Genomic DNA, 19,514 nt, shown 5'->3' with positions numbered 1-19,514 from the left:
GGCTGTGCCACGCTACGGCACTTTTGAAGCAAAGGGATGCAACATATTTACAAGAATATGTTGTATCTCTGTGCTTCCCCCTACGCTGGTGCATAAACTGCAGCCATGCGCTGCCGCAGGCACCCTTGCACCATGCTGTAGTACATATGCACCTGTGTTGACACATTTGTGGTTGCTGTAACTTTAAAAGTGTGGTTTGTGCTTAACAATGATCCTACTCTTTTGTGGGTGGAAGTTCGTTAGCATGTTCCCCCTAAACCCCTCCTTATATTCTCTGAAATTTCTTCCATTTAGGAGTAAGTATTCTTCATTCTTTTACTAAACCCCCCACCCCCAAGCGGTCCCCCCACATTATCTAGTGAAACTCTTGCTTTATGAAAGATCCCCACAAAGAAACGATCGGAGAGGCAGATGTCTGTGCATGGATATTTGTGAATAGAATTTTGTAGTGCATGAGTCGTACGACTGTAGGTCTACTCTTACACTACAAATGCTGTTTATGAATAGGCTCATTTGTCTGCATACCCTGACTTACCAGTCTTCAGAGTGAGGGTACACTTTATGAAGAAAGGACTATGTTATGTTATGTTATGTTAATATTTATTTATAGAACGCACGTACACCCGAAGGTTTCATGGCGCTAAATGACCAGGGACAAATATTTAAAATATGAGGGCTTTTACTGCTGTGCTCCAATGTTAGGTGACTACTGAGCTAGGCAACCGTTTGATATTTAACATACAGAAATAATCGGCTTCATATAAAGAGCCTCCCTTTATTGGCCTCTTTCCATGTCATATTATTGAAGGACGTCCACGTCCACCTCAGTACACTTGCCATAATAATACAGCGCGTCCTCAGTGAGCTGGAAGGCGGAGCCAGTTGCTCTTGGTGATGAAACAGCAGCTCCCATCTTCACCAGCTCCTTCACCAGGTCCACGTTTTGTTGGGCAACAGCGATGTGAAGAGCAGTTTGTCCTGAAAGTACAAGGGAAGAGTGTGGTAAGGCCTGATCCTCTTGCTCTGACATTTTGTCATACCCCAGCAATCTATCGGCACTGGGGGCCACAGGACCTGTGGCTGCTTGTGCCACAGGTGCACCACTCATTGGTGTAATGAATGTTGAGGGGCCCCCTGCAAAGTACATATGGAGGCCTCTCTCCGGAGTCAGTCAGGAGCTCTTACTGTGCTGAGGGGGCCCCTGGTGCTTGCCCCCCCCCCTCACCGCGGGGCTGAAGGGCCCTATGTCACACCACTGGTGTCACCTTTCATGACGCTCCTGCGGTGTAGAATATGGACCTACGAGGCCATGCAAAGCCACTTTGCATGGCTTTTCATGGCTTTATAGATAAGGTGTAAGGAAACGCAAGGCTGAAATGGGTGTTCCTATGCATCACCCGCAGGTCGTGATGCATTCCCAGATTTACAAGGATCTGTAAACCTGGGAATGCAACAAAACTGTAATCCTTACAAGGTAGGCGTATCTAGGAGAAATATCTTTATTTCTCCTAGTTTTTTCCTCTTTCCATGTGTGTTGCATTGTGCATTTGTACCAGCGGTCAGGAGCGAACACACATAGGTACTCCAGAGTGATGGACCTTTTGATGAATGTGCGACTACAAAGTACATCATCAGCATCCTTGACCAGGAAGCCCCCCAAGTTTAGAGTAAATATATTAACGTATATACAGGGATCCTATAGCCCTGAAGAATGCCCCAGACCTGTTGGGCTACTAATTGCAGACCGAAACATGTTGGTTGATATGTGACGGGTCAGAGTCATTGCCCTCTGTGTACCCACTTGTCATTGTTTTTAGACATACCTATAGTCTTCGCCAATACAGGTGAACTGCAGAAGAATCCTGGGGTATTTTTAGTTTGTCTGGATCATGCCTTATCCAGTAGTTTTCATCTGTGAACTCCCTCCTACCGTTTAGTCTCCGAGGACGTTGAGTAGACCCTGGTGGCACTATCCTACCAGGGTGGGGAGTGGATACAGATGATGACGCATGACACTATTATGTGTGTAAGGTTTCTTCTTCCACAAAGAGGGCTTAGGTTCGTAGCTTAACATCCATATTCTGGAAGTATGATTGTTGCCCCAAAGATTTGGAAATATATTACTCTTCCCTTTATCTTCTTTTCCTTTATTAGTTACTTTACTCTTTTTGTGATTACAGTGAGACTTCGGAGGGTGTAAGGTGACCTATTTTGTAATAAAGCATTGTGCAGCACACATAGAAAGACAAAATGGCTCTATCTATTGCTTTTGTGCCCCTTCCTGCACAAAAACAATCTTGCCTGCAATGGAGGCACCCTTGCACCTCCTCAGACTATCTGTTGTTTGCATTTGTCACATCTGCACTGACACACATGCACACTTTACCCTCATACACTTGTGATGTCATTGGGTCATTGACTAGATCTGGTGCCGCAAGGAGCAGGGCCTTAACAGCATCAACGTGCCCATACATAGCAGCAACATGGAGCGCCGTCTCCCCCATTGCACCTGAAAAGACAGAAGATGGAGACATTGCAGTACAAAGTACTAGTGAGATCACAGTTTATCCAGTGCTTAATTTGTATACTAATAAGTGCCAGGGTTCTTTTCGGAAGGGCACTGCAGCTTGCACCACACATTGACCCGTCCATGCTGCCAATGATAGCAACAACACAACTACTAACCATAACATGCCTACCATTCGGACTATTCTAGGGCCCCAAAGCGATAAGAATGGCTTGGGCGGCAGGTAATAGTCATTTTTTTAATATATATTGAATTCATAAATAGTGGTTATTGGCCTCTGCTCTAAATTAGCCAGACAGCGCCACCTTGTGGCAGACTGTCACAAGCACTGGTATTGACAATTAAGAGCCAGTGCAGAGCACCAGAAATAACCAGCTCAAATTCAGCACTGACCGCTTACTACATTCATGTGCATAATTGTTGATATTGTTTAAGGTTTTTTGATGCTGCGTTTCTGAAAAAATATAGAAAGTATGGGAAGGTTACAAAATTCTAATCATGTACTTCCACACAAAAAATGTACTTTCTAGTCACTTTGCATTGGCTTGGGAGTTCATGCTAGGAAAAGCTAAATAAGGCATGCCCTTGAATACAAGCTGCTTACAAGCGCATGGCACCAGCAAAAACTTGCAAGGAAAATTACAAATGTGCAGGTGTAGAAAAAATGGGTAAGCAAGCAATCGATAACTCTGCGAGAATGTGCTCATGTGACTTTGCACACCCCTAGAAATGGTCCATGTGAAATATGTGTTAAGCAAGCAATACAGAATGTTAAATGATATTGGTGAGAAAATGGACTGGGATTTTCCTATAAAGGAAGTTGTACGTCTCAGCTAGCTCTGCTCAAACTGTGGATTAGGCCTTTATATGTGCTTAGATAGGTCATTGACACCAACTATGGGCCAACAGGGGTCTAGGAGAAACACTAGACCTGCTGGGCACACTTCCATCACCAGCAAGGAACAGAGGCCAAACATCCTCTGCCAGTAACCAATCACATTGTCATCATTTGGAAGTCACCAAAAGCTGCAAAATGCATTTTATTTTCAAACCTTAGCAGTCAAATCACCCTAAAACTGCCTCCACTTCTGCTCACTCTATGTTGGTAATCATTTGCACTACTGTGTGTCACTAGAAGTCCAGCAATGTCTTGAAGGGGAAACAACACTTACAACGCAACTTTTACAACGCACTACCTTTACAACGAAACTTTTACAACGCAACATCCATTACAACGCATACCATTACAACGCAACTATTTCAACTCATGTCACTACAATGCATACCCCTACAACGCATGTCATTACAACGCAGTCATTACAACGCATACCAATTCAACGCATACCTACACTATCCAACACTTACCCTACTGTTGCACCCCCTGGAGTTAGAATAGTAATTTTTACCCCTACACTATCCAATACTTACCCTACAGTTGCACCCCCTGGAGTTAGAATAGTAATTTTTACCCCTACACTATCCAACACTTACCCTACTGCTGCACACCCTGGAGTTAGAATAGTAATTTTTACCCCTACACTATCCAATACTTACCAAACATGCAATGTAATGGTATGCGTTGTAATGGTATGCGTTGTAAATGTAGTATGCGTTGTAGTGGAATGCGTTGTAAAGGTAGTTTCAAAGAATTCGTTGTGATGGCATGCGTTGTAATGGAATGCCTTGTAATGGATGTTGCGGTGTAAAAAATGCGTTGTAAAAGTATGCGTTGTAACGACATACATCTGTCTTGAAGCTTAGTCCCTCAAATAACAAAATATTGACAGAAGAAATTATGGGCCTACTTCACAAGTCTAAGTTCACAACTTTCAGCATTCAACATGGTAAACTTAGACCAAAAGTCTAAATTTATGACCTTCAATAGTCATAAACGTAAGTTACGAGTATTAGCTTTACGTCTGCAGTCGGGCTGGAACCTCCGCACCCGAGCGTAGTTTCCACATTTGGAGCGGACTCTCTGCACTTGGGTGAGAGACTTTAAAAACGAGCCAGAAAACAATATTTTTCCGAAACATTTTTTGCCAGCATCTGCTTCTGGCAACTGTAAACGATGAGAAAGATCTCTCTTTATGTTGATAACAGCCATCATATGTCTATTGTGCTGACATTGTAATTGTATTTATTTAGCACTTACTACCCCTGACAAGGAGTCAAAACGCTTTTCAGTGAGTAGCACGTTACTCCGGAACCCAAAAAAGGATAAGTTGGCTCATTTTCCACGTAGTCATCTAAGATCGCCTGCTATTTAGGAGGTCCAGATCCATTTTGGAAGCATTTGCAGTCAGTTCAAACCCCATCTGTGCACCTGATCACTGGTACTCAATATCACACCCAATCTCCTCGGTTCTTAAACAAATGCATTGGCTCCCCACCCAGAAAAGGATTCTATTTAAGACAATAGTAATTGTACACCTGGTAATTCATGGTCCTGCCACTCGGGAGCCTATTTATAAGTGTTGTGTGTCGGTATTCCTAGCGCTTGGACGCCTCCGGGCAGCAATTCGCGCTCTATAAATCCACATCCTATCCTATCCTATCCTACATATATGACGCAGGGCTCTCATTTTGATTTATGAAGCCACACAAAGCCACTTTGCGTAGCTTTGAGTGGCCCCATAAATCTTGAGCAAAATGACGCAGCGCACATCACTGCATCGCCTTAGTCTGCTCCAGGAAGGTGTTACTTGGACATTGAAGTGGGTTTCCCCATGCAACACCCATGCAATTTGATGCTGTCTCAGATTGTCAAACTTATGCAAATGTTTACGCCTCCCACTCTGCGGCACACACAGACAGAGGAAAAAGACTAATAGGATTGTTTTTGTGCAGGAAGATGCCCCTTCCTGCACAATAACAATCATGAATGGTGCAAGGGAGCCTACATTGGCACTAGGCTGCCGAAACGGTGCCAGCATTCCTGGCCTATCCCTTTGGTGTAGGGTTTTTGTTGCCGCAAGGTGTCTCGCTGCACTGTCTTATGCCGAAATCCCATAGATCTGCCCCTCAGTTTCTATATTGTAAATTTAGCATTTTCCCACTGGAATGCTCCCTTTGCCATCTCATGGTTCCTTTTATTAAACCTCTCCAAAGCTCAGACCAAAGCGTCTATTTACAGTGGCCTCAGCTTTGTTCGCAAAAGATGTTCAGCTCATGTGTGTAACGCGGGTGCAATTAAGGTATTGATGATTTGAAATGTTATTTTGCAATTTAAAGATTCAGGGGTAGTGCACCTTCAACAGCAAGACATTCTCCAGTAGAGTGGATTTTTCAGCATTGTTACTTTACATTTAGGGCTAGAAAAGATTAACTAGGAAGGTCGACCAATTAAAATTCACCAACTCAAAACCCCAGAAAGTTGTCTGTTTGTGGGCATTCACAACCATTTTGCATGTTCGTTGAATACAAACACATATAAAACTATTTCTATTAAGATGTAGGGTTTTTCAAGGAGGGAAACACTTCTATATTACACGAAGCTCTAAGGAAATCATATTTTGCCTTTGAAGAAAAAAATAAATAAATGTACAAATAGACATAAGAGCCACTCCTGGTAATTTTCAATTAGATGAAAAAATTGGCAAGAGTAATTTTTTGAAAGTAAGGGTATTCCTCGACGTTTATGATTGGGTTAGATTTGTAGAAGTTCTCCTCGGATTCAATGTTAATACCTAACTAGTTGAAACGTAGGTTTAGTTCCAACTACAGAGACAGAAATGCATTTTTACTTGAAGAAATGGTATTCAAGATTCACATTCGGCAGCCTTCATCTGTGGATCACACATTTGAATCCTGAAATGTTGTCTCCAGCATTGGTAAATTGAGAGCCACTGCGTACATTGCTCAGAACAGCAGAAGTGTTGTACACAGTGTTATATAAGGCACCGGCTATTTTTACAGTTAGGACTTCCCTTCTATTTAGTGCAGACGTGTTTGAGAGCTGAGTTAGCACATCTGGAATTCAGGAGCACCCATCTTGCCTTAAGGTATCCTTTCCAGAGGAATCAAAAGTGTAATGTGATTTTCTGCTGACATTTCCCATGTAGTGTTATACCCTTAGGGTTCAGACAGAAAGTCTCATTTTGTTTGTTTATGGCAATGCTTGAATTATAGTGGAAAAATATTGAAACATTTTAAAAGTGTAAGAAAAGATTTATATAAGGGAATAGACTGTTTTCTTTCTCAGTGGTATTTCCTTCCTTGAATTGATTTGTCATTCTGTTATGTAGTGTGTAGTCCTTTCAATCTGAGGCAATGCACAGAATAAGACACAGCACTTTTTTCCAAGATGCTCTCATCTAAACGCTACATCCTCCCAACTTACCCTTTTCATATACATCAGTGGATCTGCATTGGAGTAATTTGTTGATGGCTCTCACGTCATTCTCCTTTGCGGCTAGAAGAAGAGGTGAGTCGCATATCCTGCAACACAAAGAAGGGGGACCTTTACTGAGAATGAGGACCAAGAAGGGTCTTACTGGGGTGAAGGCTTTCAGATGCTCAGAAGAAGCGCATTTTAAACCATGTATCCTTGTCTTAAGTCAGTAAATTAGAGAGCAGGGTTACTCTTAAATCTGAGGGCCAAAGAAGAACCCACATTAAATAGGGATGTTTTAAAGGATATTTTCAAATTGGAAAAAGGATTCCCTGGATTCATTATGTTTCTAATTTTATGCATAATCTGGGTCATCTTGAGTATTTTACTGACCCTGCATCGTTGCACTCAGTAAGCAGGAAGGAACTGAAAAAATAAGGTATTGCTATGCTGGAAATGATCAGGCTGAAAATGGAAAGTCTTAAACCCTCGGTACTAGTTAACCAAACGATGTTAAGTGTTTTTAAAATACAGCCCTATCTAGCCATAGTTCCAGTAGGGTCCAATAGGTTCTTACTAACAAGATTTCGACTCAGTATATTTCACAAACTCACTAGCTTTCCTAATATGAACAATTGGAGTTGCACTCTGATACCTTGTCCTTGCGACGATTGCTCATGTCAATCCACCGACCATGTTATCTTTTTTTGCGGTTTTTACTCTGAAATTAGAAAAGTGTGGATTCGACCAATGTTAAAAATGATGGGACTTAGGACTTGTCGACCTGCGTATATTGCACTGCAATCCCTGGACAATGCTGATATGATGTGGAAAGTTGCGATGTTTTTGAAAAGGATGGTTGCCTATAAGAAGAGCGTAGTGTTTTAATTAAATGTGGATGTCAAGTCTGTTATCCCGACTATCTTTTTAACTTTCATATATGATTGATACCAATGGAGTTACATTTTTTTTGTTGTCATTTTGATTATATCGATACATGTACTGATTTTATGATTGCACAATTTTACAATCGAATAAAGCTTCTTTTGATTTGATTTGAGGGCCAGATTCACAAAGCTAAACTTAGACCTGAAGTCAGGAATAGACCTGAAGCATAACTTTAGACCTGAATTCTAACTTTGAACTTGAAGTCTAAACTTAGAATCTCCTGCAGAATGCTTTGGCATGATATTCAAAGGAAAATAATTCATATCCCCCTCGGATTTCTATATTCAAATTTGCCTATGCTAAAAATACCATAATATTGCCCTTTCAATAGACGAGCCAGTGGGGGCAGTGGGGTCAAGTTGGGCGGATTTGGACAGACAACAACGTTGGAACATTAATTATTTATTTAATTGTCCCTTGTGGTCTTCTGTCAAATTCCCCCTCCCAACCTAGCCCCACCATTCTAACCTGCATGGGCCGACGCTGCCATAATCATAAAACACGTCAAAGATGTTATGATGCCCACGCAGGTGCAGTGATAACCAATCACTATCAAAGTTGAGAGGACTCATGTCCCCTACTAGGGACCCCTGTATAACTTATCCATATTTGATGGTGATAATTCCACACCCATGGAATTAATTATAACAGGCATATTGGTAACTCTGAGGGTGCACAATTACTAGGGATTGCAGGTGAAGCCATGGCATTTCTCATAGAAATGAGGATTTACAGAGGAAAACAGAAAATCCTTCCATGAGTCTCATGGCAATTCCTAATTTTCACCTGGAGATTTAGCCTCAGATTTTAGCAGCTTTCAACAGTTGAGATTTCTAAGTGCAATTAAATGCATCTGTGGTATTAACATTAAACTTTTGATTCCGATGATGGTGGTAATTACAGTTCCTGGCATCATCAGAATTACCAGGGCAGTCCTAATGAAGTGCTTACTAGGACGCTGACCACTGAGTTATTTGTGGATTTTGCATTATGCTTGTAATGCAAAATTTCCCAAATTGCCCATTTACACCACTTTGCAAACTTACACATTATTTGCTGTTAATTTACCATAAATGCATGGGAGCAACAGAATGTGAAGAGCTGTTGTTTGTGGTGCCTTGATTTTCTTACACTTTTCTTAGCACAAAATGCCTCCTCATGTCAAAAATTTAATTTCTCTATAAATTATAGAGCTAAATGATTTGCGTATCTTGTAATTGTGCATAATTTGACAACATTTTGTTGAAATTTGGAGAGGTTTGTGTGATTCTGTAAAAGCTTTAAAACAGACCTACTAAACAGTTAAAGTCTAGCTCAAGGAAGAGTCAAAGTACAGTGCACTAAAATTATTAAAGTTGTGATATAGCTTTGAAAGTACAACCAGAGTTGTAATTACATACAATTTTAAACTATATCAACACATATACATGTATTTATGAAACAGGACTCAAATAATAGAACATGATAAAATACAATAAAATGGTAGTGTGATGCAATCTTTTAGTGGAACATAATGCCCATGGCCATCAATGATATCATTGTTGTTGGACCTGGCCCTTTCTGCAGGGTCATCCCAAAACGTTTTGCCTTAACCCTCTTGTTTCCTGAACCTGTTTTTGTTGGCTATTATGACTCATTGTACTTTACCCCTGATAACTAGTTCTGGGCAAATCACTTAATCTCCCCGTGCCTAACAAAATGAATGTGTGTCCTTGTGTAACAAACTGGTGTTATGTAAAGCGCTCTGATACCCGGTTCGGGTCAAGTTCGCGCTATATAAAACTTTGCAAAAAAAAAGTACTTTTGCTCTTTCCTTTAAGCATAGTGAATTTTCTTACACCTAATTGGTACATTTAGTGTTCTTGTAAATATCCCTAGTAATATGGTGCCAAATGAATCCAGGGCCTGTGAATGAAATGCTATTAGAGGGCCTGCAGCACTAATGTTATCTCCCACTTAAGTAGCCCTTTTAAACTTGTCCAGGGCTGCCATTGTAGCCTGTGAGTTCCGTTTTTAACTACTAGTTGGACCAGGCAAAACAAACCTTTTGCCAGATCTAAACCTTCCTTTTTACTCAATTTAAGTCACCCCTTGGTTTGGTCATAAACAGCTAATAAGACACAGTGTATTAAAAAAGTTAGACATGTAGTTTTAGGTTTTACATGTCTTGGTAGTGAATAACTCATAAATTAGATTTTCAATACTGCAAGGGGAGCTACCTCTCTCACAAGATAACATTGGATTTCCTTATTGCATTTAATTAGTAATAATTTTCAATTGGGAGCAGGTAAACAGGATGAGTTTGTTGTCTAAATAGTTGTAATAAAAGTACTCTTTAATGGTAAAGTCATATTTTTTATCACAATCCGGAAAATACCACTTTTAGAAATTGGCAGTTTCTTGTGTTAGCTAATTAGTGTCTGCCGCCTGTCCCTGGGTCATGTGGCTAGGTGTAGCTAACAGTTGGTCTTTGTGGGTTGCTCCCAGACAGAGACAAAGGAGAGATAGATGTTGGCAGAATGGGCCATTCTAACTTAACGAGGATGAGGAGCTGTCACCTACCACACATGAACATCACGAATGCAAAAAGCAGTCAGGCTTTACTTTGAGGCAATCTGTAAAGTATTTATGCAGCACACAAATTGTAATAAAGTGTAAACACAACACAAAAAAAAAACCAACCTAATTTAGAAAAGCAGGGCGCATTGTCATAAATTATTTAACACTAAGACAACAAAATTCCAATCAATAGAACTGGAGTGAAGGATTTTTAAAGTTTTTACTGAAATCTAGAGACCCAAAAGATCAGAGTGCCAACCATGGACATCTGGTTGTGTGGGACCAGGTCAAGGTTGAAGGCTGGCTCCGATAGATCGCAGTTTAGATACAAAAAGTGGATTGGACCGGGTCAGTGCTAACCTTCGGACTTAGAAACATTCTTGAAGAAATATGTCTGGGTAGGTAGAAGTTCAGGGGTGAAAGGCTGCAGGAGTATCGGTAGAGAGGGAGTTTTGTCATCATATGGACTTGGGTAGAAGATTTTTTACTTTCGTACATAGTCACCAAAATGAAATTTGAAAAGCTCTAGCAGGATGAGGCAGAGGGCTGTCGCTGAAGACAGTTCCTCAAAATGATATTGCATCACCTCTGCTCCGCAACTCTTCCTTGATGCAGGACTATGCATTGCTCCACTCCCAGGAGCTAGGATACTCTTGTTCAGCGGCCCTAAGTTGGTCCCAGTAGCCAGCCCTCGCTCCAACGCAGTCAGCCTGAACTTGTGACTTTGTGCAACCAAACAACCACAGCTGTCACTTTGAGCCTTCTGGCGCTATTTTAACTTCAATCTTTGAAATTACATATCTTGGTTTTTCTGATTTTTTTTTTTTTACTGTGGTATAAAATGTATTAAGCTATCCTGTATTAATGTGGGATTTTCTTGCACTCTGTTTTAACTTGATTACTGTTCAAATTGCTGCATAAATACTTCACACATTGCCTCCAAGTTCAGCCTGACTGCTCTGTGCCAAGCTACCGGAGGGTTAAGCATAGGTTTATATAGGGCTTGCTTGTGTTTCACCCTGACAGAGATTGTGGTTGCAGCTTGAGTAGGGTTTCACTCCCCCCTCAACCATTGACCCAATTACCAACAATCAGCACAGTCATGAAAGCAAAAGCACAATATCACAAACATGGATTCATGGAACTGTTGAGAAGGTTAACAATTGTTTGCAAATATGTCCTGATCTCACCCACTATCAGATCATGATAAACACCCCATAAACTAGCGGATCACAGACCTCCAATCAAAACTGGGAAACACTATTATAATATATGAGATTCTATCAATTGTATCTAAACACGAATCTCTAACATTTTTATAATCTGAGACCTGTGATGTACCTAGTTGCTGATTATAATGAAAAGATGTCCGAACTCGACTATTATAAGTTATTACAGTAGATGTTGCAATGTTTGCTGCCAGCAGCCGTGGTGAAGGCAGGTCAGATGACAGAGCATAATTGAAGCAGCGGTTTAAAGCAATGAAAACTGGATATTGCTTTTCTTTCTTCTGCTCTATTTTTAGCTCACAATGACAAGCAGAGCGAACAGGATTATTTGTTGCACTCCCTAGATAGTTAAAGAAAGGTTAGCATCTTTCTACATGTCTACACATTCTGAGCCAGTGCAGTTTATTTTTTTTTAACTGACTTGTATTGAACTGTTTGTAACATCTGTTTGCAACAAATATCTGACAGGTTTTTGATTTGTTTAATTTTACACCATGGGTCAGATTTACAATTACTGCTCATCCCTGCAAATTAGCAGGGATGCGCCAGCAACTGTGCGCTGCAGCTCCGCCAACCATGATGCGCCGCATTTATAATGCGGCGCACCATGGGGCAAAAACGGCACAGATACGTCACGCATCTGTGCCGCAAAGGCGGCACATTGCTGGAGTTGCGTCGCAAGCGCGACACAGCTCCAGCAATGCCCTGGGGGGCCTATTCTTCCAATGCTGCGTCAAGCCTTATACCTGCTTCAAGCAGGCGCAGGGTTTTGACGCAGCATTGACCAAAAAGTGACTGAGTGAAATCTTGAAAATTTCACTCAGCCACTTTTAGGAGGCGTTCCTGCGCAGGAATGCCCCCGCCACCCCCCATGCGCCTGAACGCCCCCTTATGGCGCAGGGCTTTACAACGTGACTCATCTCCCAGATGCGTCACGTTGTTAATACGCCGCACCATGGCGCATCTTTTGCGCCACCACTGCATCACAAAAGTGATGCATCAGCAGCGCATAGAGGCGCAATGGGCTTGTAAATATGCCCCTAGATCTTTTATTTATATTCTTCATGTTTTCAAACATGATCACACTTTCATATGAAAGAGCTACCCACCAAGCTTTTAAATGGTTTGTGGGAAAGGTGATGGTGTGACCATGTATTATCAGGAATAAAGTACCCCCTGACATACATAATAAGGATATTGCAAGTCACCTCAAAGTTACTTCTACAACGTTATAAAGGAACATGCCATTCTCCCTTAGTCTAGTCTAGTCTAGTCTGAATATTTGTATTGCGCAGACATATCACATCCCGTAAGGGAGTCTCATGGTGCATCTTACTTGTCTATATGGTGAGAGAGCGCAAACTGAACGAATTGTAGCAGTACATCACACTTACACGTAGTACGCACTATCATGAAGAGAAATGCCATGAGTGCTAACATTATATTCACTTATATTCCGAAATGTGTAGTTAATCCAGAGATTTATGTAGAAGTGGAACTAATGCAGAAATGTATGCACATGTATAACCTTATTAGACGTGATTAATCCTGAATCCATGTCGTGTAGCTGCTAAAATGAAAGAATGACAGGCTGTAAACACAGAACGGAGTAGGCCTCAGGGCCAGAGCTGAAAGGGTTTGGGAAAGGTATTAATTTGCACGACGTGGGTTGCACTAAATGATATTTAGTAGTTAGGTATGCAATAGGTTTATATTATATAGATGTGTTTATATAATCATAAAGCAGACTATTAACATGATGTTGATTAATGAAGGATTTGAAGAATATAATCACTATGAGAAACGTTGTAGGCCTGAAATGTTTAGCCATGTTTGATTTACACGTATTAGTATGAGCCAAGTGCGCCGAGACGGAATGTTGCAAACTTCTGTTAGAAGTTTATGAGAATTGGGATCCTGGCTGCAGATGTCTGTCTACAAATGGGAAGGGGGATCCAATTATACGCGGAATGAATAGAAGGTTGTTCAGGGAAATGAACCAGACCTGGAGGAGGGTTTAGGAATGTTTGAGGGGTATCAGCGGGCCGGAGAAGAGTCTGAGAAGCAAGGTCAACTCTAACGCACGAGGCCTCAATGAAGAAAACCATGGAAAAAGCCAGAAGCGACATCACGTGAGGGGCGTCTCTCGAGGGGCGTCTCAAATGAGATTGTGTTTTTGTATTAGGGACAGCACCCCTGGGTGGAGTTAGAGCAGACGCCTGAGGACCCTTTAGAGAGCGGATGGGTAGGCAGAGAGGGGTCATGACCGGCGATTATAGGTTTTCATCTAGAGACTAAGAGTGGGTGATCTCCCTAGGGAGTCATTCACCGCTGACACCTTTTGGTAGGTTGGGATTCTGTTAAGTAGGGATACCATCCAGAGCAGGGTAGGGACAGCCTAACCTGACCCTTTACTCCGCCTGTAAATGATTGAGAGATCACAATATGTGTCCATGCTTGCAGCTCTATTAATATTGGAGCTAGTTTTGGTAGTTTTCTTTGCTCGCCTGAGGGTTTTCAGAGAGCACATGTATGTAATCGTACCCATGTATCTGGTGAATATTATGCTGAGATGCTTGTACTTACAACTTACCCTAACTTTATAATAAATCCTTGAAAGCTAGAAGTTGTTTGTGGTTCTTCCGAGCGGAGTCCATCATTGATTGAACTAACCTGGTAAGAGATGCACCTTCTTTCCTCAAAGACAGGCAACAAAGGTTCAGTCGACCAGAACGGGGTTTAGATCAAAGGTGATAAGATAGCGATCAAAATCCCGCCCCCGCAGTTGGTAGCTATAGAGGATGGTTGTCTTCTTGAGGAAGGTGACCTAGGCCAGGTTAGATTACCCCAAGGTCCCTAGAGATCGATGATCGGAAGAACCGCCCGCCGAAGAAGGTCCGGATGACGTAAGACAGAAAAGCAGCAGTATCGGTCGAGAGTGAGTATAAAGGGTCATGCGTGTTAGATTGCGGTGTTTTTGTGCTGTATCTATGTTGTAATGTCTGGCGGAGTTGAATGCCTGTAGAGTGACTGTGGAGCAGGTTGTGAGCGCGCGCAACCGGTGAAAATCTTAAGTTCAAGGCGAGCTTAAGTGGTTCGGGTGTATCGGACATCCAGAGTAATTGTCAACCAGAGTGAAGGGGGTCATGAGGTACCATTGATCGCCCGCAGGACCGTGATAGGGGGAACGTAAGAGTGAGTGTGTGAGTAACGGACGCTGGTCGGAAGTTACTGTGTGCAAGCAACCTATCAGAGAGACGGAGGACGTTTCGTCAATTGGTATGACAATTACAGATAGACTGTGGACATACAGTCAAGAGAAGTGACGGCTTGGTCGGAAGTAGTCATTTTTCGGCGTATGAATGGGACGCATGCATGACCGGGAGACGAGTTGAGAAAGGAGGGGTGCTGCTGCAAAGAGGAGACGAGTGACGTCAGGAAGTGCCGCGCTGGGATTGGCCGGCCGGAGCAAGACCGCGCTGTGATAGGCCAGCTAGCAAAGCCACGCTAGGATTGGTGGAGTGTCATCAGGAAGTAAACAGAATAGTGAGGCTGGAAATTGTGCGTATAATCATGAAGTGTTTTAAATGGTTAAGAGCGGTGTTTAAAAGAGAGAGGCGGAGATCTTATGAAGGGGAAGAAGCCCCGCCGGAGGGTACGCCGGCTTATTATATGGCGGCAAATGTTGGGCTCCATACAATAATGTGGATATCAGAGTGGAGTAAGATTACAGAGGGAAATGAGGAACTGACGTTTCCAAAGTATGGGACGTTCAGATTAGAGGTGCTACATAGATTGAAAGCAGTCATGACCTCAATAAGACCCATGCCTAGACCAACCCAGTTTGAAGCTCTCAATGCATGGATTAGGGCAGCGCACGAGAGGAACCTGAATAGACGACAAGAAAGGGTGAAACGATCGGTAAGAGCAGTGCAGGATGCCAAATGGGATGCGGATGCTAAAAGACGGAGAGTGCATAACATTGAAGTAAATAAACTGTACCCAGTGTTAGAAATGCCAGGGAACAAAAGTCCATTAGAAGAAGATGAGGAGAGCGAGACAGATGACAGCCTAATAAATAGGTTACTGACAGATAGGCCACCCCCGCATCACAAAGAAACAGGAAAAGACGGGACAGAAGGTGGGGGGGGGCCAGCATAGGGGAGAATGGACCGCTTCCCATTACGGATTGGGATCCCACTGCAAAGAAGGACCTGCCCCAACCTAGTCCGGTGCAGCAGGTGGTCGGAAGGTTTGTGGTACAACGGCCGGAAACGGAGTGTGCCACATCTTACGCACTACCAGATGCACTGCAAGTACCTGTTACTATAGGCCCTATAGTATCGATTTATGACCCAGAAAGAGCTAGAGGGGAGGAACAGGTACGGAGGGACAGGGAAAGAGCAGGGATGGCAAGGAGGAATGATACGATCAACTCCCCAAGTCAGTTGCCAAGACCGAGAGAGTGGAGCACCCCAGTAAATACAGCAGTAGATCAGACAGGAGATCCGGGGGGCCCTAGATGGCCGGAGGATCTGAGGGGATCAGGACGAAAATCCTTCCAGGAGCTAAGTGAGTACATGAGGAAGTGGGATGAGGCCGTAGAGGCTCACAAGAGCATCATAACAGCGGAAGCTGGTAGGGAAAGCCAGGATAGTAGGACCCGGACTCACTGTGGGGCTGATGAAAGCAGTCCAGAGTGGGACGGGAAGGAACAGGACAGGAGAGGGGACACTTGCCCTATCAGAAGGAGAGGGAGGTCAGACCTGGAAAACAGGGGCCCCGAGTGTGGGGGGGTGTCTCGCGCAATACACAGTGAAGGAGACCGGAGGACGCAGGAGTATAGAAACAGTTTCAAGTGCACCCACTATGTGTCTGGGAATAGTGGACAGAACGGGAGTTGCGAGAGGTCTCGCCAAGATCCCTGTGATTACGGACAGGAACGCAGTCCAGGGGATATGGGGAACCGGGAAGGATCTTACCAGATACTGAGTGACACTAGACTACGAGAGAATGAGGGCAGGGTAGAGAACCACGGTGAACCTTGCCATGAAGGAAGGGGACCCAAGGAGAATGGACAAAATGGGATAGGGGGAAACAGGCCTGTGTTTCATCACCTCCCCAGGCAGGATGGCCGAGCGTGGGATTTAGAGAGATGGGAGGAAGGTAGGGCTCTCCTTAACTCTCCGGAGCCCAAGCGTAGGGCTCGGAGTTGGGATGGCAGAGAGGCCAGTGAACCCCCTTCAAAAGACATACTGCGAGCAGAGATAAAAGCCAAGAGACTCGATGTCGCCAGCTTAAAGTCAGATCTGGATGACATGGTAGATGGTATCTTGCCCCTAGAAAGAATGGAGATGTATGAGCAGGATGAAATACTGTTCATGGCAAAGGACATCACCCGAAAGGCGAGAGCGATCCATGAGAAATTAGTTGAACTAGCAGGCAAATATATGGTGGACCTGTCACGGACTAAAGCGTTACAGGGTAACCACAGGCTACATTACTCAGATCGAGACTTAGATGAGAGAAGAACAATAGGATTGAAAACACACATAAGGGAACTGATCACGGGAATAAGGACGTGGAGGGCACTGGATAAGTGGGAGGAAAGGTGGTCCAAGAAGGGGACCGTCAGGAGAAGCATGCTTGGTATGACACCAGGAGGATTACAAAGAGTAGAGGTATACCCTTTGCGTGAGGTTGCAAATGGGAACTATGTGCATGTGCCATGGAGTAGGGGGGACTTAGCAGCCTTTACTAACTCTTTCCCAAAATTAAGGGAGAACCCCGTTGAGTGGTATAAGCAAGTGGAGAGGTTCGTGAAAATCTCCAAGGTACTGTGGATAGATCTGAATACACTATTTGATATAGTAGTACCAGGAGATCTGTGGACCGCATGTAAGGTTAGCGCCGAGTGGCCCACATCAGAACCAGAAAGGGATACAAGGACTAATGGGCCGTCCGAGACGGTAATGGTAAAATACGAGAGAGTGATGACTTGGCTGAAGGACAAGGTGCCAATGCAGGACATAGATTGGGTCAAAATAGATCGAACTAGACAAGAACCCAAGGAGACTGTTCATGAATATTATGAGAGATTGCTGAAAGCGTTTAAACAATATAGTGGGTTGGATGTAATGGACCCGAAAGACATTGGGCAGTTCGTGTCTAAGTTTGTCCTGGGTCTAAGACCGGATATTAGCTTAATGATTCAGCAACACTTAATTTGTTGGCAAAATAAACCTTTAGATGAAATCCTGAGATATGCCAGGTACTGCTGTGATGAGATAGACTCCAAGGCAAAGAAGTTAAAAGAAAAACTGATGGTGGTGCAGATGCAGGTTGCGGGTAAGGGTGGACAGCAGCAACAGCAGCAGGGAACGGGAACTGGGGGTAAGAAACAGTATAGCCAGAACAAGGGCAATGAGGAGAACTCCACCTTTAGACCAAGGGTGGATATAGCCGCATTAAAGAAAACGACTCGGTGCCACCAGTGTAACGAGGTGGGGCATTGGAAACGCGAGTGTCCCTACAACGTTGAAATTGGGGAACAGGAGATAGAGGAGGAAGAGGTTCAGAGAACTCCAGCGAGAGGGGTTATACCCTACCAAGGAAAGGTGCTCAAAGGGGGGACTCCACCTCCGCGAGCCCAGTTCCCCCAGCCACCCAGAGTAGGGACCATGGGTAAGACATATAGACAGATGCCGCTGTTTGTAGGAGGAGAGGAATGCTATTACATCGATCCGCTAACAGGACAGAGAGTAGAAAGAGAAGACTGCACCCTCGGGGCAGCCTTAGATGTGGACCAAAGGGGACCCTACGTGGAGGCAGAAGTAGCAGGGTGCCCCACGACCTTCCTAGTGGACACAGGAGCCACCCGATCCACGATAAGATCAGCCGCAGTTCCAGGCCTGCCCATGTCTGGAGAGACTATACAAGTGGTGGGGGTCGCAAACAGGAGAATGACTAGCCAATTGACAGAACCAGTGCAGGTGAAAATAGGGAAATACAGCGATGAGCATCAGTTTGTGGTTTGCGATTCTAGTCCTGTATGTCTGTTAGGAAGAGACCTTTTGTGTAAATTGAATTGCACAATATATTGTACACCTCAAGGAGTGGAGGTGTTGACCAATGATGACGATGCGGACTTCAAAGTCGCAAATTCCAGAATATGTGTGGAGTTGTATCCCACTTTGACCGTGGATGAGCTCCCATGGGATCTGAGAGAGACCGTAGCACCAGAAGTGTGGGATTTCACTGGGGAAGAGATCGGACTGGTCAAGGGAGTAGACCCAGTGAAAAAAGTAGTGAAACCGCACGCCGAGTTTCCAAGAACACCCCAATATAAATTGACTCCAGAAACGATTGCAGGCATAAAACCAGTGATCGAATCCATGATTAAGCAGGGAATACTGAAGGAAATCGTGGGTAGTCCATGTAACTCCCCGATCATGGGTTTGCAGAAACCAAATGGGGAAAGATTAATAACATAGTTGTCTCATGTTGTCCAGTGGTACCGAATCCATCCGTGATATTGTTTCAGATGCCGTTCCAAGCTGAGTGGTTCACTGTGATTGATCTTTGCCAGGCTTTCTTTTCGATCCCATTGGATGAGGATAGCCATTTCCTTTTCGCTTTTAAGCTGGAAAATCGCGTATTAACATGGTGTCGTATCCCCCAGGGGTATACAGAAAGCCCATCGATCTTTAACCAGCTATTGAAGAAGAATCTTGAAAGTCTGGTACTGCCCCAGAAGTCAGTTCTGGTCCAGTACATAGACGATCTCCTTGTTGCGTCAGAGACAGAGGAAGCTTGCAGGGAGGATTCCATTGCTTTGCTAAATCACCTAGCTGTAAATGGGCACAAGGTGTCCCCGGGAAAATTGCAGTACTGCTTGACAGAAGTGCAGTACTTGGGG

The 19,514-nt window shown here is 43.6% G+C and overlaps 1 protein-coding gene across 1 annotated transcript in view; it reads right to left on the bottom strand.

The window, feature by feature from the left end:
- The window catches only part of LOC147700601 (transient receptor potential cation channel subfamily V member 6-like), a 148,773-nt gene that overhangs the window by 66,647 nt on the left and 62,612 nt on the right, over window positions 1-19,514 (bottom strand). The window contains exons 3-5 of the mRNA XM_086929142.1: window positions 6,870-6,967; window positions 2,387-2,509; window positions 838-978 (exon numbers count right to left, since the gene is read on the bottom strand). Coding sequence (XP_086785268.1) covers window positions 838-978; window positions 2,387-2,509; window positions 6,870-6,967 — 362 coding nt within the window. The remainder of the gene's footprint in view (window positions 1-837; window positions 979-2,386; window positions 2,510-6,869; window positions 6,968-19,514) is intronic.

This window comes from Lissotriton vulgaris, chromosome 7 (assembly GCF_964263255.1).
Source record: "Lissotriton vulgaris chromosome 7, aLisVul1.2, whole genome shotgun sequence".
NCBI classification, from domain to species: domain Eukaryota; kingdom Metazoa; phylum Chordata; class Amphibia; order Caudata; family Salamandridae; genus Lissotriton; species Lissotriton vulgaris.
This window is presented reverse-complemented; position numbering and strand designations above follow the sequence as displayed.